We start from the raw sequence: 14,268 nt of genomic DNA, 5'->3' as shown, positions 1-14,268 counted from the left end.
GGCTGGGAGTTTGAGGTACGTAGGAAGTCTGCACGGGACGGTTCCTTCTTGAAGGCCCGTGCATCTGACTTCTGGGTCTTCGTCTTGGCAGCAGCTGATGAAGGTGCTTGTGTCTGAGGGGTGACGGGAGGAAGAGGAGACGTCGACCGCGTGATCTTAGCACTGGCCGGACGGACGACCGTGGTGCTGAAGGTCAGATCGCATGTCTGCGTCGCCACCTCCCTTGTAGTCCGAGGAGAGGCAAGGGCAGTGCTGTATTTTCCCGCTGGGAGCAGTGTGGGCTTCATACTAGCAAATAGCTTGCGAGCAGCCGAGGTGGACATTTTCTCTTTGACCAGAATTTCTTGGATACAGCGTTCTTCCTTGTAGATGGGACAGTCGCGGGAGGATGCTGCATGGTCACCCTGACAGTTCACACAACGAGGAGACTGAGGTGGACAGTCACCCTCATGGGCATCCCTGCCACAAGTGACACATTTAGCCGCATTGGAACAAGACTGGCGAGTGTGATTAAAACGTTGACACTGGTAGCAGCGCGTAGGTGTCGGGACATAGGGGCGAACAGAAATAACCTCGTAGCCCGCTTTGATACGCGACGGCAGCTGAACACTATCAAAGGTCAAGAAAAGTGTCCGGGTCGGTACAAGGTCATTGTTGACCTTTTCATGACCCTATGGACAGCCGTGGTTCCTGAAGAGGGGCAGCAGCCTTTTCAGTAGTTGCAAGGGCAACAGTCTGGATGATTGACTGATCTGGCCTTGTAACAATAACCAAAACGGCCTTGCTGTGCTGGTACTGCGAACGGCTGAAAGCAAGGGGAAACTACAGCCGTAATTTTTCCCGAGGGCATGCAGCTTTACTGTATGATTACATGATGATGGCGTCCTCTTTGGTAAAATATTCCGGAGGTAAAATAGTCCCCCATTCGGATCTCCGGGCGGGGACTACTCAAGAGGATGTCGTTATCAGGAGAAAGAAAACTGGTGTTCTACGGATCGGAGCGTGGAATGTCAGATCCCTTAATCGGGCAGGTAGGTTAGAAAATTTAAAAAGGGAAATGGATAGGTTGAAGTTAGATATAGTGGGAATTAGTGAAGTTCGGTGGCAGGAGGAACAAGACTTCTGGTCAGGTGACTACAGGGTTATAAACACAAAATCAAATAGGGGTAATGCAGGAGTAGGTTTAATAATGAATAGGAAAATAGGAATGCGGGTAAGCTACTACAAACAGCATAGTGAACGCATTATTGTGGCCAAGATAGATACGAAGCCCACACCTACTACAGTAGTACAAGTTTATATGCCAACTAGCTCTGCAGATGACGAAGAAATTGAAGAAATGTATGATGAAATAAAAGAAATTATTCAGATTGTGAAGGGAGACGAAAATTTAATAGTCATGGGTGACTGGAATTCGAGTGTAGGAAAAGGGAGAGAAGGAAACATAGTAGGTGAATATGGATTGGGGGACAGAAATGAAAGAGGAAGCCACCTGGTAGAATTTTGCACAGAGCACAACATAATCATAACTAACACTTGGTTTAAGAATCATGAAAGAAGGTTGTATACATGGAAGAACCCTGGAGATATTAGAAGGTATCAGATAGATTATATAATGGTAAGACAGAGATTTAGGAACCAGGTTTTAAATTGTAAGACATTTCCAGGGGCAGATGTGGACTCTGACCACAATCTATTGGTTATGACCTGTAGATTAAAACTGAAGAAACTGCAAAAAGGTGGGAATTTAAGGAGATGGGACCTGGATAAACTAAAAGAACCAGAGGTTGTACAGAGATTCAGGGAGAGCATAAGGGAGCAATTGACAGGAATGGGGGAAATAAATACAGTAGAAGAAGAATGGGTAGCTTTGAGGGATGAAGTAGTGAAGGCAGCAGAGGATCAAGTAGGTAAAAAGACGAGGGCTAGTAGAAATCCTTGGGTAACAGAAGAAATATTGAATTTAATTGATGAAAGGAGAAAATATAAAAATGCAGTAAGTGAAACAGGCAAAAAGGAATACAAACGTCTCAAAAATGAGATCGACAGGAAGTGCAAAATGGCTAAGCAGGGATGGCTAGAGGACAAATGTAAGGATGTAGAGGCCTATCTCACTAGGGGTAAGATAGATACCGCCTACAGGAAAATTAAAGAGACCTTTGGAGATAAGAGAACGACTTGTATGAATATCAAGAGCTCAGATGGAAACCCAGTTCTAAGCAAAGAAGGGAAAGCAGAAAGGTGGAAGGAGTATATAGAGGGTCTATACAAGGGCGATGTACTTGAGGACAATATTATGGAAATGGAAGAGGATGTAGATGAAGATGAAATGGGAGATACGATACTGCGTGAAGAATTTGACAGAGCACTGAAAGACCTGAGTCGAAACAAGGCACCCGGAGTAGACAATATTCCATTGGAACTACTGACGGCCGTGGGAGAGCCAGTCCTGACAAAACTCTACCATCTGGTGAGCAAGATGTATGAAACAGGCGAAATACCCTCAGACTTCAAGAAGAATATAATAATTCCAATCCCAAAGAAAGCAGGTGTTGACAGATGTGAAAATTACCGAACTATCAGCTTAATAAGTCACAGCTGCAAAATACTAACACGAATTCTTTACAGACGAATGCAAAAACTAGTAGAAGCCAACCTCGGGGAAGATCAGTTTGGATTCCGTAGAAACACTGGAACACGTGAGGCAATACTGACCTTACGACTTATCTTAGAAGAAAGATTAAGGAAAGGCAAACCTACGTTTCTAGCATTTGTAGACTTAGAGAAAGCTTTTGACAATGTTGACTGGAATACTGTCTTTCAAATTCTAAAGGTGGCAGGGGTAAAATACAGGGAGCGAAAGGCTATTTACAATTTGTACAGAAACCAGATGGCAGTTATAAGAGTCGAGGGACATGAAAGGGAAGCAGTGGTTGGGAAGGGAGTAAGACAGGGTTGTAGCCTCTCCCCGATGTTGTTCAATCTGTATATTGAGCAAGCAGTAAAGGAAACAAAAGAAAAATTCGGAGTAGGTATTAAAATTCATGGAGAAGAAATAAAAACTTTGAGGTTCGCCGATGACATTGTAATTCTGTCAGAGACAGCAAAGGACTTGGAAGAGCAGTTGAATGGAATGGACAGTGTCTTGAAAGGAGGATATAAGATGAACATCAACAAAAGCAAAACAAGGATAATGGAGTGTAGTCTAATTAAGTCGGGTGATGCTGACGGAATTAGATTAGGTAATGAGGCACTTAAAGTAGTAAAGGAGTTTTGCTATTTGGGGAGCAAAATAACTGATGATGGTCGAAGTAGAGAGGATATAAAATGTAGGCTGGCAATGGCGAGGAAAGCGTTTCTGAAGAAGAGAAATTTGTTAACATCCAGTATTGATTTAAGTGTCAGGAAGTCATTTCTGAAAGTATTCGTATGGAGTGTGGCCATGTATGGAAGTGAAACATGGACTATAAATAGTTTGGACAAGAAGAGAATAGAAGCTTTCGAAATGTGGTGCTACAGAAGAATGCTGAAGATTAGATGGGTAGATCACATAACTAATGAGGAAGTATTGAATAGGATTGGGGAGAAGAGAAGTTTGTGGCACAACTTGACCAGAAGAAGGGATCGGTTGGTAGGACATGTTCTGAGGCATCAAGGGATCACCAATTTAGTATTGGAGGGCAGCGTGGAGGGTAAAAATCGTAGGGGGAGACCAAGAGATGAATACACTAAGCAGATTCAGAAGGATGTAGGTTGCAGTAGGTACTGGGAGATGAAAAAGCTTGCACAGGATAGAGTAGCATGGAGAGCTGCATCAAACCAGTCTCAGGACTGAAGACCACAACAACAACAACAATGGACAGCCGTCATGCCCTGCTCATCGAGGAAAGACTGGATCTCCTCGTTAGTCAATCCGTCGAGTGATCGAGTATATACCACACCACGAGATGAATTCAAAGTGCGGTGAGCCTCCACCCGGACAGGGAACGTGTACAGGAGTGTGGCCCGAAGCAGTTTTTGTACCTGAAAGGCACTCTCAGTTTCTAGTAACAAGGTACCATTACGCAACCTGGTACACGACTTGACAGGTCCGGCTATGGCATCTACGCCCTTCTGGATAACGAAAGGGTTGACAGGAAAAATCCTTGCCGTCCTCAGATCGAGAAACTACGAGGAACTGTGGGGCAGGTGGTAGTACTTTTGTCACTGGTGGCTGTTCAAGTTTCCATTTATGGGCAGAAGTCGAGAGAGAAGAAGAAGAGAAATCCATTGCGGAGGAATCCCCCATGATTGCCAGCGTCTCCGATGGCGCGCTCCTTCCTTGTGGGGACCCTCTCAGAGGGCACTCCCGCCTTATGTGAATGTTTACACCTCAGGTCACACCTCCCGAGAAACAGACGGAGGGATCAATCGGCATGGTCAGAAGGTATCAGCTCAGGCAATCACCCCTCTCTGGGCCTGGCCTTTACCAGGGGGTACGCGCGTGTCTTACTTGTCTACCCAGGGTGGGGAATTACGCGTTACCCCGTCACCGGCTATGCGTGCGAACGCGTGGGTCAGCCTTCAGGCATGCACAGGGAGGAAGGAAGAAGAGGAAAAAGAAGATAGAGAGAGGGGGAGTGAGGACAGACTGTCTCAAACGCCGAGGCGGAGACCAGAGAAGGCAAGGAGAAGAAGGCAAGGAGAAGAAGGCAAGGAGAAGAAGGCAAGGAGAAGAAGGCAAGGAGAAGAGTAAGGAAGACAGTGAGATGGAGAAGAACAAAGTAAGGAACCAACCAAAGGAAGGAAGAAACGAGAAGAAGTGAAAAACCAAAATGACCGCAAATATAGGTCGTGGAACCGTCCATCTCCGGACGCAGGCGCTAACTACCCCCTTGAGGGGGAGGGACTCCTTTTAGTCGCCTCTTACGACAGGCAGGAATACCTCGGGCCTATTCTAATCCCCGGACCCGCAGATCTTGTTGTCATTCCAGGAGGCATGACTTCCTAATTACAAGTGTTAGGTGTGGTGAATAAGCCATTTACCAGGTGTACCGGTATGAAATGAGCGTTAAGATACAAATGTGTCGATAGGGAACATTTGTTGTGAACTAGCCTTATTTTTTTTTTTCTTTGGTTGGTATGACATCTGTCAGATATTTAGTATACATCAAGTCATGGAACAAACAACATCATATGTTTTCATCGTTTTAACAATGTTGAATTTTGTACCAGAAAGTGATGATTTGCGGAAAGCATTAATTTTTTGTTTTCGTTTGAAAAAAAGTGCTGCAGAGTCGCATCGAATGCTTTTTGAGGCATATGGTGATCATGCTCTATCACAAGCAACATGCAAAAGATGGTTTCAACGGTTCAGAAATAATGATTTTGATGTAATAAATGAAGAAAGTGGAAGACCACCAAAAAAGTTCGAAGACGCTGAATTGCAAGCAATATTGGATGAAGATGATACTTTGAGTCAGAAGCAAATGGCAGCAATGCTAAATGTTGCACAACAAACAATTTCTGACAGTTTGAAAGCTATGGGAAAGATCCAAAAGTGTGGAAAATGGGTGCCACACGAATAGAATGAAAGACAGTTGGAAAACCGAAAAACCATTTGTCAAATTTTGATTCGAAGACATGAAAGAAAATAAATTTCGCATTGAATTGTTACTGGCGATGAAAAATTGATTTATTTTAAGAATCCTAAACTGGAAAAATCATGGGTTAATCCGGGACAACCATCAACATCGACTGCAAAACCAGATCGATTCAGCAAGAAGACAATGCTCTGTGTTTGGTGGGATCAGAAAGGTGTGGTGTATCATGAGCTTCTAAAACCTGGGGAAACTGTGAATACTAATTGCTACAGACAACAAATGATCAATTTGAACTATGCATTGATCGAAGAAAGACCAGAATGGTCCAGAAGACTTGTCAAAGTAATTTTTTTTTACACAACTGTGCACCTGCACACAAAGCAAAACTGGTCCAGGATACAATCAAAACACTTGGCTGGGAGCAGTTAGCCCACCTGCCATATTCACCAGACTTGGCCCCGTCCGACTACCATTTGTTTTCATCAATGGAACACGCATTGGCTGAGGAACACTTAGATTCCTACGAAGAAGTCGAAAATTGGGTGTCTGTTTGGTTTGCTTCAAAAGACAAAAATTTCTGTTGGTGTGTGTCCACAAATTGCCAGAAAGATTGTCAAAATATGTAGAAAGCAATGGTCAGAACTTTCAATAAAATGTTTTTACTTTTCAATTCAAAATTAGTGTTTCATTTTCACAAAAAAAAAAAAACAACTCTCATTTCATACCGGTACTCCTGGTAAAAACCACCTGAAGAAGCTGTGCAGCAATCGGCTACTTCAGGATAGTCGGACACTGACCCCTACCAGGAAGTTGAAGAAGCCTTCAGTACCGCTGATTGCAGAATGGCTCGAGATTCCTTAACATACACATCCAGTGCATCAGTTATTCACAGCTTTAAAAAGTGTTGTGGCACAAATGCATTTGATGGGAGTGAAGATTATCTGCTATGGGAAGGAATGCAAGATAACTGTGACAGTGGCAGTGACTCTGCAGATCTGTGAATCATTCCAGTGAGGAGCACAAAGTTGCATCTGTATCTGATTGAGAGAGGTCTTTATTTGATTTTATTTTCTGTGTGCCGAACTTTTATTCTACTCTTCAGTTACATGTAATAAGGTAACCACGTGTAAGTTTTCAGAATGAATCTAGTACATGTTTTTCTGTAATTCATTGAACAATGGGAGGTTGTCTTGCATTCTGTAGTCACTTTGGATTCATAGATTCTTACATTTGCTTGTATGTATGTAGCTTCTGCAGAAGTGAGACAAGAAGCATATTTTACATAATCCAATTTGCAATCCTTGGTCACAGTGTCCAATGTAGCCATGACTTTTTTTTTCTTTTTCTTCTTGTCTTGTGAACACTTTCAGAGCCTGCTGCCAAACAACAAGCTGCCCCACTCAGCAGGTGGAGAGGCTCACTCAACATCTCACATTGTAGAAACAATGGGTTCAAGCCATTCTTTCATGTGCACATATCATAGTAATAGCTACCGCAGTGGGATGTCCCAACATTTCCTTATTACTAATAGTCACAAACAAATTTCATCATCATAGAAGTTTGGAAGTAGGACACGCCACCCTGAAAAGTTCACACTTCACTCCCTTGTCTGTTGTGTGGCATGCATGTCAGCGCGACTCGTATAGTTTCATGTCTCATGCAATTATTTCTCATCTCGGGCATCAATATTGCTCTCGATGTCTTAGACTTACAATTCCTACATACTGTCACAATTCAATAAGATTTCTAGCTGGTGTCACTAACCCAGTTGGACTATCTCAGGAACACGAGATTGGTTACCTTGATATTGAGTTCCTTAACCCCTGGCCAACCAATCGTCTAAGAATGAGACAGGAAAAATGAATTAGATGTAAAAGTGGAAATTTCTCAAAAGGTAAATTAAGAGATACTCAAAAATAGCCGATTATTTGGAGGCATTTTTAATAATTCATTTTTCTCTCATTAGTTGATAATGTAGGTGTGAATAATTAACTTAGCGGCTCACCTCAAGCTTTTATAAAAAAGCACTCAGGAATAATTTTGATAAAATTCAGGCAAGTAAAGAGTTTTCAGTGCCATCAATTTTGTGAATAATAAATGTGTTATTGCTTAAAATAAAATCAGTTTCAAAATTATCAAAGTTGCTCAGCTGAGCAACTCAGTATATAAAAAATAACATCGTTCCTTTTATTATAACAGCAATGAAGAAAATATTTTAAAATTTGTACAAATGGTTTAAGTGAATTAATTGTCATCAAATATTGAGAATATACAGTATGCACTATTCAATACTTCCCATTGAATTCCAGAACTTGTACCTTCTACTTGAATGAACAGTAAAGCCTAGAAGTAGATAGTGTTTAGTTTCTGGGACTACTGATAAATCAAACTTGAATTTGAAAACATGCACCTTAGACCTGATGGAGGGTCTAGTTAAGTTTGCGTTACAAGTGATTTACAACTATATGATTTAAAAATTAGAGATTAGTTTATTCTTCACATTTCCATTCACAAGTAGGGAACAGTATAATTTTTGTCCACCATTACAATTTCCTTCTTTTTATATAAAAAAGTATGATGTATACTAGTGCAGAATATCTTTTGAATAATGTGTTTTAAAGAACTTTTTTTTGGGACATCTTCCTTTACTCCATTCAAGAGTATTTTCACAGATACTTTCTCAGTTTTGTGTATTTGGTTATAACTATAATCAATATAGCAGGGTAATACAAATGTATTTTATTAGGTAAGTAATTGTATTCTATTCCACACACAAAAAATGTACACATTTGACTTATTTTCACTTACCAGTAACTTCTCTGTATGGAAGCTGTGGAATATGATTCATCTAATGTAATGTACGTGTTAAGTATCAACGAAATAATGCTTAATTACTATTCTGACTTAATTACAGGCCATAAAGCATGACTACAAATTGCAAGAAGGACCAACATATGCTATTCTTTGTATCTATGCACGCCAGGATGGTGCTACAATTGGAAAAGTGTTGGAAGCACTTCATTCTATAAAACGTTATGATGTCTTGCTGGAACTGAAGGAGTACATTATTGGAGAGAAAGGTAAATGCAAACACTACAGTGTCAATATCTTGCTTAACAATGGAAACCTTGAGACACTTTCTAAATTAAACCCTGATTCACACAACAAGCAGTTGAAATAGGACTGTGAGAAGAGTAGCAACATCAGTAACCATGAGGGTTTGCCGAAAAGTAATGCCTCCAAATTTTTTATGTGGAAACTCTTAAATATTTTTAAATAAAACAAACATAGTGTGTGACATGGCGGTTTGTAACATAAGTATATCAGAACATGAAAAATAGCATTGAGCCTCAGATTCATCAACACATGGTGCACACTCTCCATCAACCTGACAGTGCCAGACCACACAAGAGTGTTGCAACATCTACATCAATCTGATGCCTTGTCGTCAATAATCCCCCATACGGTCCCAACTTGGTCCCATCTGCTTTTCCTCTTTTTCCAAAACTCTAAGAGCACGTTTGAATACTTCACTTACACACCCCCCACACACGCTTTGTGTTCTACAACTTCTGATTTGTTACTTCCAAGAGAACCGAAAGTAATGTAAGATGTGGTTAAGTATCTCAGTAAGCAGGATTCATCAGGTGTTTGGCAGGTGTTTGGAAGGAAACTGTCACTTCTCTCTTCAGAAAAGTTTTGATTGTCCATCATGGGGTACTTTGCCGTTGGTAAGAATATTGGGCAAATGTCTCATTGATGGATTTCATTCCTTACAACCAACTAAGGAAATAAAGCTTGTTTTAGACTTCTGATCAACTTTTATTGATTCAGTAAAGGTGTTGGATAAACTACCCAGCCAAATTAGTGTCAGGTTATTCTACATCTACAGCCAGAAACACTTCAAATAAATCATCAAATAAATCAACGACCATCAATGGGGTTTCATTCAATTCCATCGGAAAATGCAGCATTAAAAAATTCCTTGAGAGATATAGGGATTCTTCACATATTAAGTGGACTTATACTGTATTAATGTTTCTATTGACAGGAATAGCATGCTTTGTGCAGCTTGCCGTTTTGCTCAGATGCACACTCTTTGCAAGTGGTCTAGCACCAGCAGGTCCACAGTGAATGTTCTGTTTAGACAACCCATGCCATACTGGTAAGGACATGGTTCTACCTAGATACACACTAATTGGATAGATGAAAAATCTACTCACCAAGTGGCGGCAGGACACACATAACACGGTTTTAATTGGCAAGCTTTCGGAGCCAGAGGCTCCTTCTTCAGGCAGGAGGGTTGAAGGGGAAGGAACAGGGGTGAAGGAAAAGGACTAGAGAGGTCTAGGAAAGGGGTAGGTTATGGGAAAGTCACCGTGAACCATGGGTCAGGGGAAACTTATCCTATGGGATGAGAAGGAATGACAGATCATTGGACACTGCATCAGACAAGATTTGACAACCTGAAAGCTTAGAGGTGGAAGAAAGGGTAATGTGCAGACAAACATTACCGCTTAAACATCATGCATGAATTAATAAGAGTGAAACGCTAAGTCCATTGTACATAACAGAGATGAGAGGGCGATTGTGAAAAATAGATGGGAAAGGCAATGAAAGGTGTAGAAAACTAAGAGTGAAGCAAAGAGTAGTTACAGTGAATAAATGCTGAGATGTAGAAATTAATGTAAATTAAGGCCAGGTGGGTAGTGAGAACCAAGGACATTTTGTAGTAATAATGCCCACCTGTGGAATTCTGAGAAACTGGTGTGTGGGGGAATAATCCCGATGGTGCGTTTGGTGCTACAGGTGCCAAGGTCACAAATGTCATGTTGTAGAGTATGCTCTGCAACAAAATACTGGAAGTTGCGAATATACACCCTCTGTGTATTCCCATTCATTCTAATTGATAATTTGGTGGTAGTCATGCCGATGTAGAAGGGGCAAACAGTGTTTGTGTATTAGATGGTATATGACGCGTCATGTCGCAGGTGGCTCTCCCTTTGATAGTATTTGTTTTGCCAGTTACAGGGCTATTAAAGGTGGCGGTAGGAGGGTGCATAGGACTAGTCTTGTGCCAAGGACGGTCACTGGGGTAGGAGCCATAGGGTAGGGTGATGAATGCTGAAGGAGCATAGAGTCTGACAATCATATTGAGAAGATTGTGAAGGTAACGGAAAGCTATTCTAGGTGTGGCGGTCAAAATTTCAGACAGAATGGAGCCCATTTCAGTATGTTTTTTAGGAAGTCATGGCTGTGTCGAAGTAACTGATTAACACATTCGAGACCAGGATAATACTGAGTTACCAATAGTGTGCTCCACCCGAAGCTGTTTTTTTTTTTTTTTTTTTTTTGAGGGATCAGCAGTACCAGGATTGGATATGATGGCCCAGGAAATCTGTTTTATTAGTGTAAGAATGAGGTGAGAATGGTGATGTGTTGCTGTAAAGAGTCTGCATCCGAACAAATATGTTTGCTTTGGATGTCAAGGCTGTATGGAAGGGAATGTTTGACATGGAAAGAATGGCAAGTGTCAAAATGTATGTACTGTTGTTTGTTGGTAGGTTTAATGTGGACAGAAGTTTGTAGCTGGCCTTTGGTGAGGATGAGATCAACACCAAGGAAAGTGACATGGGATTTGGAATAGGACCATGTGAAATTTAATTGGAAGAAGGTATTCAGAGATTCCAGACATTTTAGCAGGTCAGTCTCACCATGAGTCCATATGGTAAAGATGTCATCAATATATCTAAACAAAACCAGAAGCTGAAGGCTTACGGATCCCAGGAAACACCCCTCCAAGCGACCCATGGAAAGATTGGCATAGTAAGGAGCCATCCTGGTTCCCATGGCTGTATCCCTGGTATGTTTGTATGTCTGTTCTAAAAGGCATAGTTGTTGGTCAGTATAAAGTTGATTAAGGTGAGTAGGAAGGATGTCATAGGTTTGGAATGAGGTGGGCGCTGACATAAAATGTTCAGCAGCAGACAGAGATACCATGTACGTGGGGGGTGTTGGTATAGAGGGAGGTGGCATCACCGGTGACAAGCAAGGTGTGTGGTGGAGTGGGATGGGCATGGATTTCAGATGATCTAGAAAATGGTTAAAATATTTGATGTAGGAGGGGAGTCTTTGTATTATGGGTTGCAAGTGTTGATCAACTAAAGCAAATAACTGTTCGGTGGGTTCTTTGAAGCCAGCAACTTTTGAACAGCCAGGATGATTGGGTTTGTGGATCTTAGGAAAAAGGTAAACAGTGGGGGTTCATGGTTTAGGTGCTGTGAGGAGCTCTAGCGAGGGGCCTGAGGTCTTAAGGAGGGACTGCAGGTCAGTTTGAATTACAGGGATGGGATCTTGATGACAGATGCTGTATGTAGAAGTGTCAGACAGCTGGAATTTACCTTCAGTAACATACATCTTTCAGTCAAGTACTACAGTGGTATATCTTTTGTCTGCTGGGAGGATGATGATAGTCGTCAGCCTTTAAGGAATGTAGAGCCTGGAGTTCGGCAGAGCACAGGTTAGGGTCATGTTGTAGGGACCTGAAGAAGGGTTGTGAAGCAATGCTGGACATTAGGAATTCTCGTAGGTGGTGATTGTGAGGTAGTGGTGGTGGATCAAGTTTGGATCGTGGTCTGAACTTTTCAAGGCAGGGTTCAGTGTCTGGTTTGCTGTTGGAAAGGTTATGGGATTGGGTTACAAAGTAATATTTCCAATGGATATTACATATGAAGAAAAGTAGGTCCTTCACCAAAGCAGCATGATCAGATGCAATTTTAGGGCTGAAAGTGAGGCCCTAGATAATACAGATAATTTAGGATGGGAGAATGGTTTAGATGAGAGGTTACGGACACTGTACTGTTTTGACTGGTTCTTGGGATCATGGATTATTCCAGGTCTGGGAAGCAATGGTGAAGGCTGTGGGATGTTAAGGAGGTTGGCCAAGCTCAGTTTGTAGGAGAGGAGTGGTTGTTGATGGTGTGGATGTTTAGGGAGCTGTAGAGGTACAGGAAGGGAAACACACCTGTTCAGGTAGTTTAGGAGAAGGTGGGATAGTTTTTTGAGGTGAAGTTTGGCATGTTGTTGAGGTGAAGTTTGGCATGTTGTTGAGGTGAAGTTTGGCATGTTGTTGAGGTGAAGTTTGGCATGTTGTTGAGGTGAAGTTTGGCATGTTGTTGAGGTGAAGTTTGGCATGTTGTTGAGGTGAAGTTTGGCATGTTGTTGAGGTGAAGTTTGGCATGTTGTTGAGGTGAAGTTTGGCATGTTGTTGAGGTGAAGTTTGAAGTCGCCTTGGCAGATCATACCATTCAAAGAAACATGAGGGGCAGGTAACTGCAGGATTTTGTAGAAGGAGAGAAGTCTGGTAGAGTGGAAGTTAACTGATGAGGCATCTAAGCCACAGTTTAGCCGGGTATGAGCAAGAGATTGCTGTATTTGAAAATGTTAAAGAGCCCGGTGTAGGGTAGGATTGCATCCAGAAACAGGGACTTTCAATGTTGGGTCTTTTGGAGTAACTCCAAGGAACAAACAGGTTCCTAGAAACAGAATGTGGGATTTTAGTTTTTATAGTGTAAAGACATGTTTTTGAAAAGAAGGGATATAATGTGAGATGTGATTCATCATGGCAAGAGAGGGTGTTTGGAGAGTTATAAATCTGCATTTGATCATGCTGCTTTGGTGGAGGATGTACTTTCGTTCATATGTAATATCCATGGGAAATATCACTTTGCAACCCAATCCCAAAACCTTTCCAACAGCAAACCTGACATTGAACCTGCCTTGAACAGTTCAGTCCATGGTCCCAACTTCATCCACCACCACTACCTCACAATGACCCCTTACAAGCTTTATGAGAATTCCTCTTATTCAGCATTGCTTGACAACCATCCCTCAGGTCCCTACATCGTGACCCTAACCTGTCTTCAGCAGAACTCCAGGCTCTACATTCCCTAAAAGCTGATGACTCCATCATTATTGTCCCAGCAAACAAAGGCTCTACCACTGTAGTACTTGACTGAAAGGAGTATGTTACTGAAGGTCAATGCCAGCTGTCTGACACGTCTACATACAGCGCCTGTCATCAAGATCCTATCCCTGTGATTCAAACTGACCTGCAGTCTCTAATTTACATTAATTTCTTCCATCTCAGCATTTCTTCGCTGTAACTACTCTTTGCTTCTCTCCGTTTTAGTTTCCTAAATCTTTCATTGTCTTTCCCGTCTATTTTTCACTGCCCCTCCTCTCACCTCTGTTATGTATAATGCACTTAGCTTTTCACTCTTATTAACTCATGTGTGATGAGTGATCTCTGTCTGCATATTACCCTGTATTTCACCTTTAAGCTCACAGGTTTTCAAATCTCGTCTGATGCAATACCCAATAATCAGTCTTTCCTTCTTATCCCATACAGTAAGTCACCCGCGACCCGCCGTTCTGGGTGACTTTCCCAAAATCTATCCCTTTTCCTAGACCTCTCCAGTCCTTTTCCTTCACCTGTCTTCCTTCCCCTTCATCCCTTCTGCCTGAAGGAGGAGCCACTGGCTCCGAAAGCTTGCCAATTACAACCGCCACTTGGTGAGTAGATCTTTCTGTCGTCGTCGTCATCATCATCTGCGTTCTGCCTAAAGGCAGGTTTTCACATGGTAGTTCTCCAGGTTGTCCGGTCTTCTGTCATCCTCTTCAGGTC

At 42.0% G+C, this 14,268-nt stretch overlaps 1 protein-coding gene across 1 annotated transcript in view; it reads left to right on the top strand.

Moving 5' to 3' along the window:
• Positions 1-14,268, top strand: part of LOC124606730 — an 88,172-nt gene that overhangs the window by 26,934 nt on the left and 46,970 nt on the right. The window contains exon 4 of the mRNA XM_047138766.1: positions 8,497-8,662. Coding sequence (XP_046994722.1) covers positions 8,497-8,662 — 166 coding nt within the window. The remainder of the gene's footprint in view (positions 1-8,496; positions 8,663-14,268) is intronic.

Source organism: Schistocerca americana, chromosome 1 (genome assembly GCF_021461395.2).
Source record: "Schistocerca americana isolate TAMUIC-IGC-003095 chromosome 1, iqSchAmer2.1, whole genome shotgun sequence".
Lineage (NCBI taxonomy): Eukaryota > Metazoa > Arthropoda > Insecta > Orthoptera > Acrididae > Schistocerca > Schistocerca americana.
This window is presented reverse-complemented; position numbering and strand designations above follow the sequence as displayed.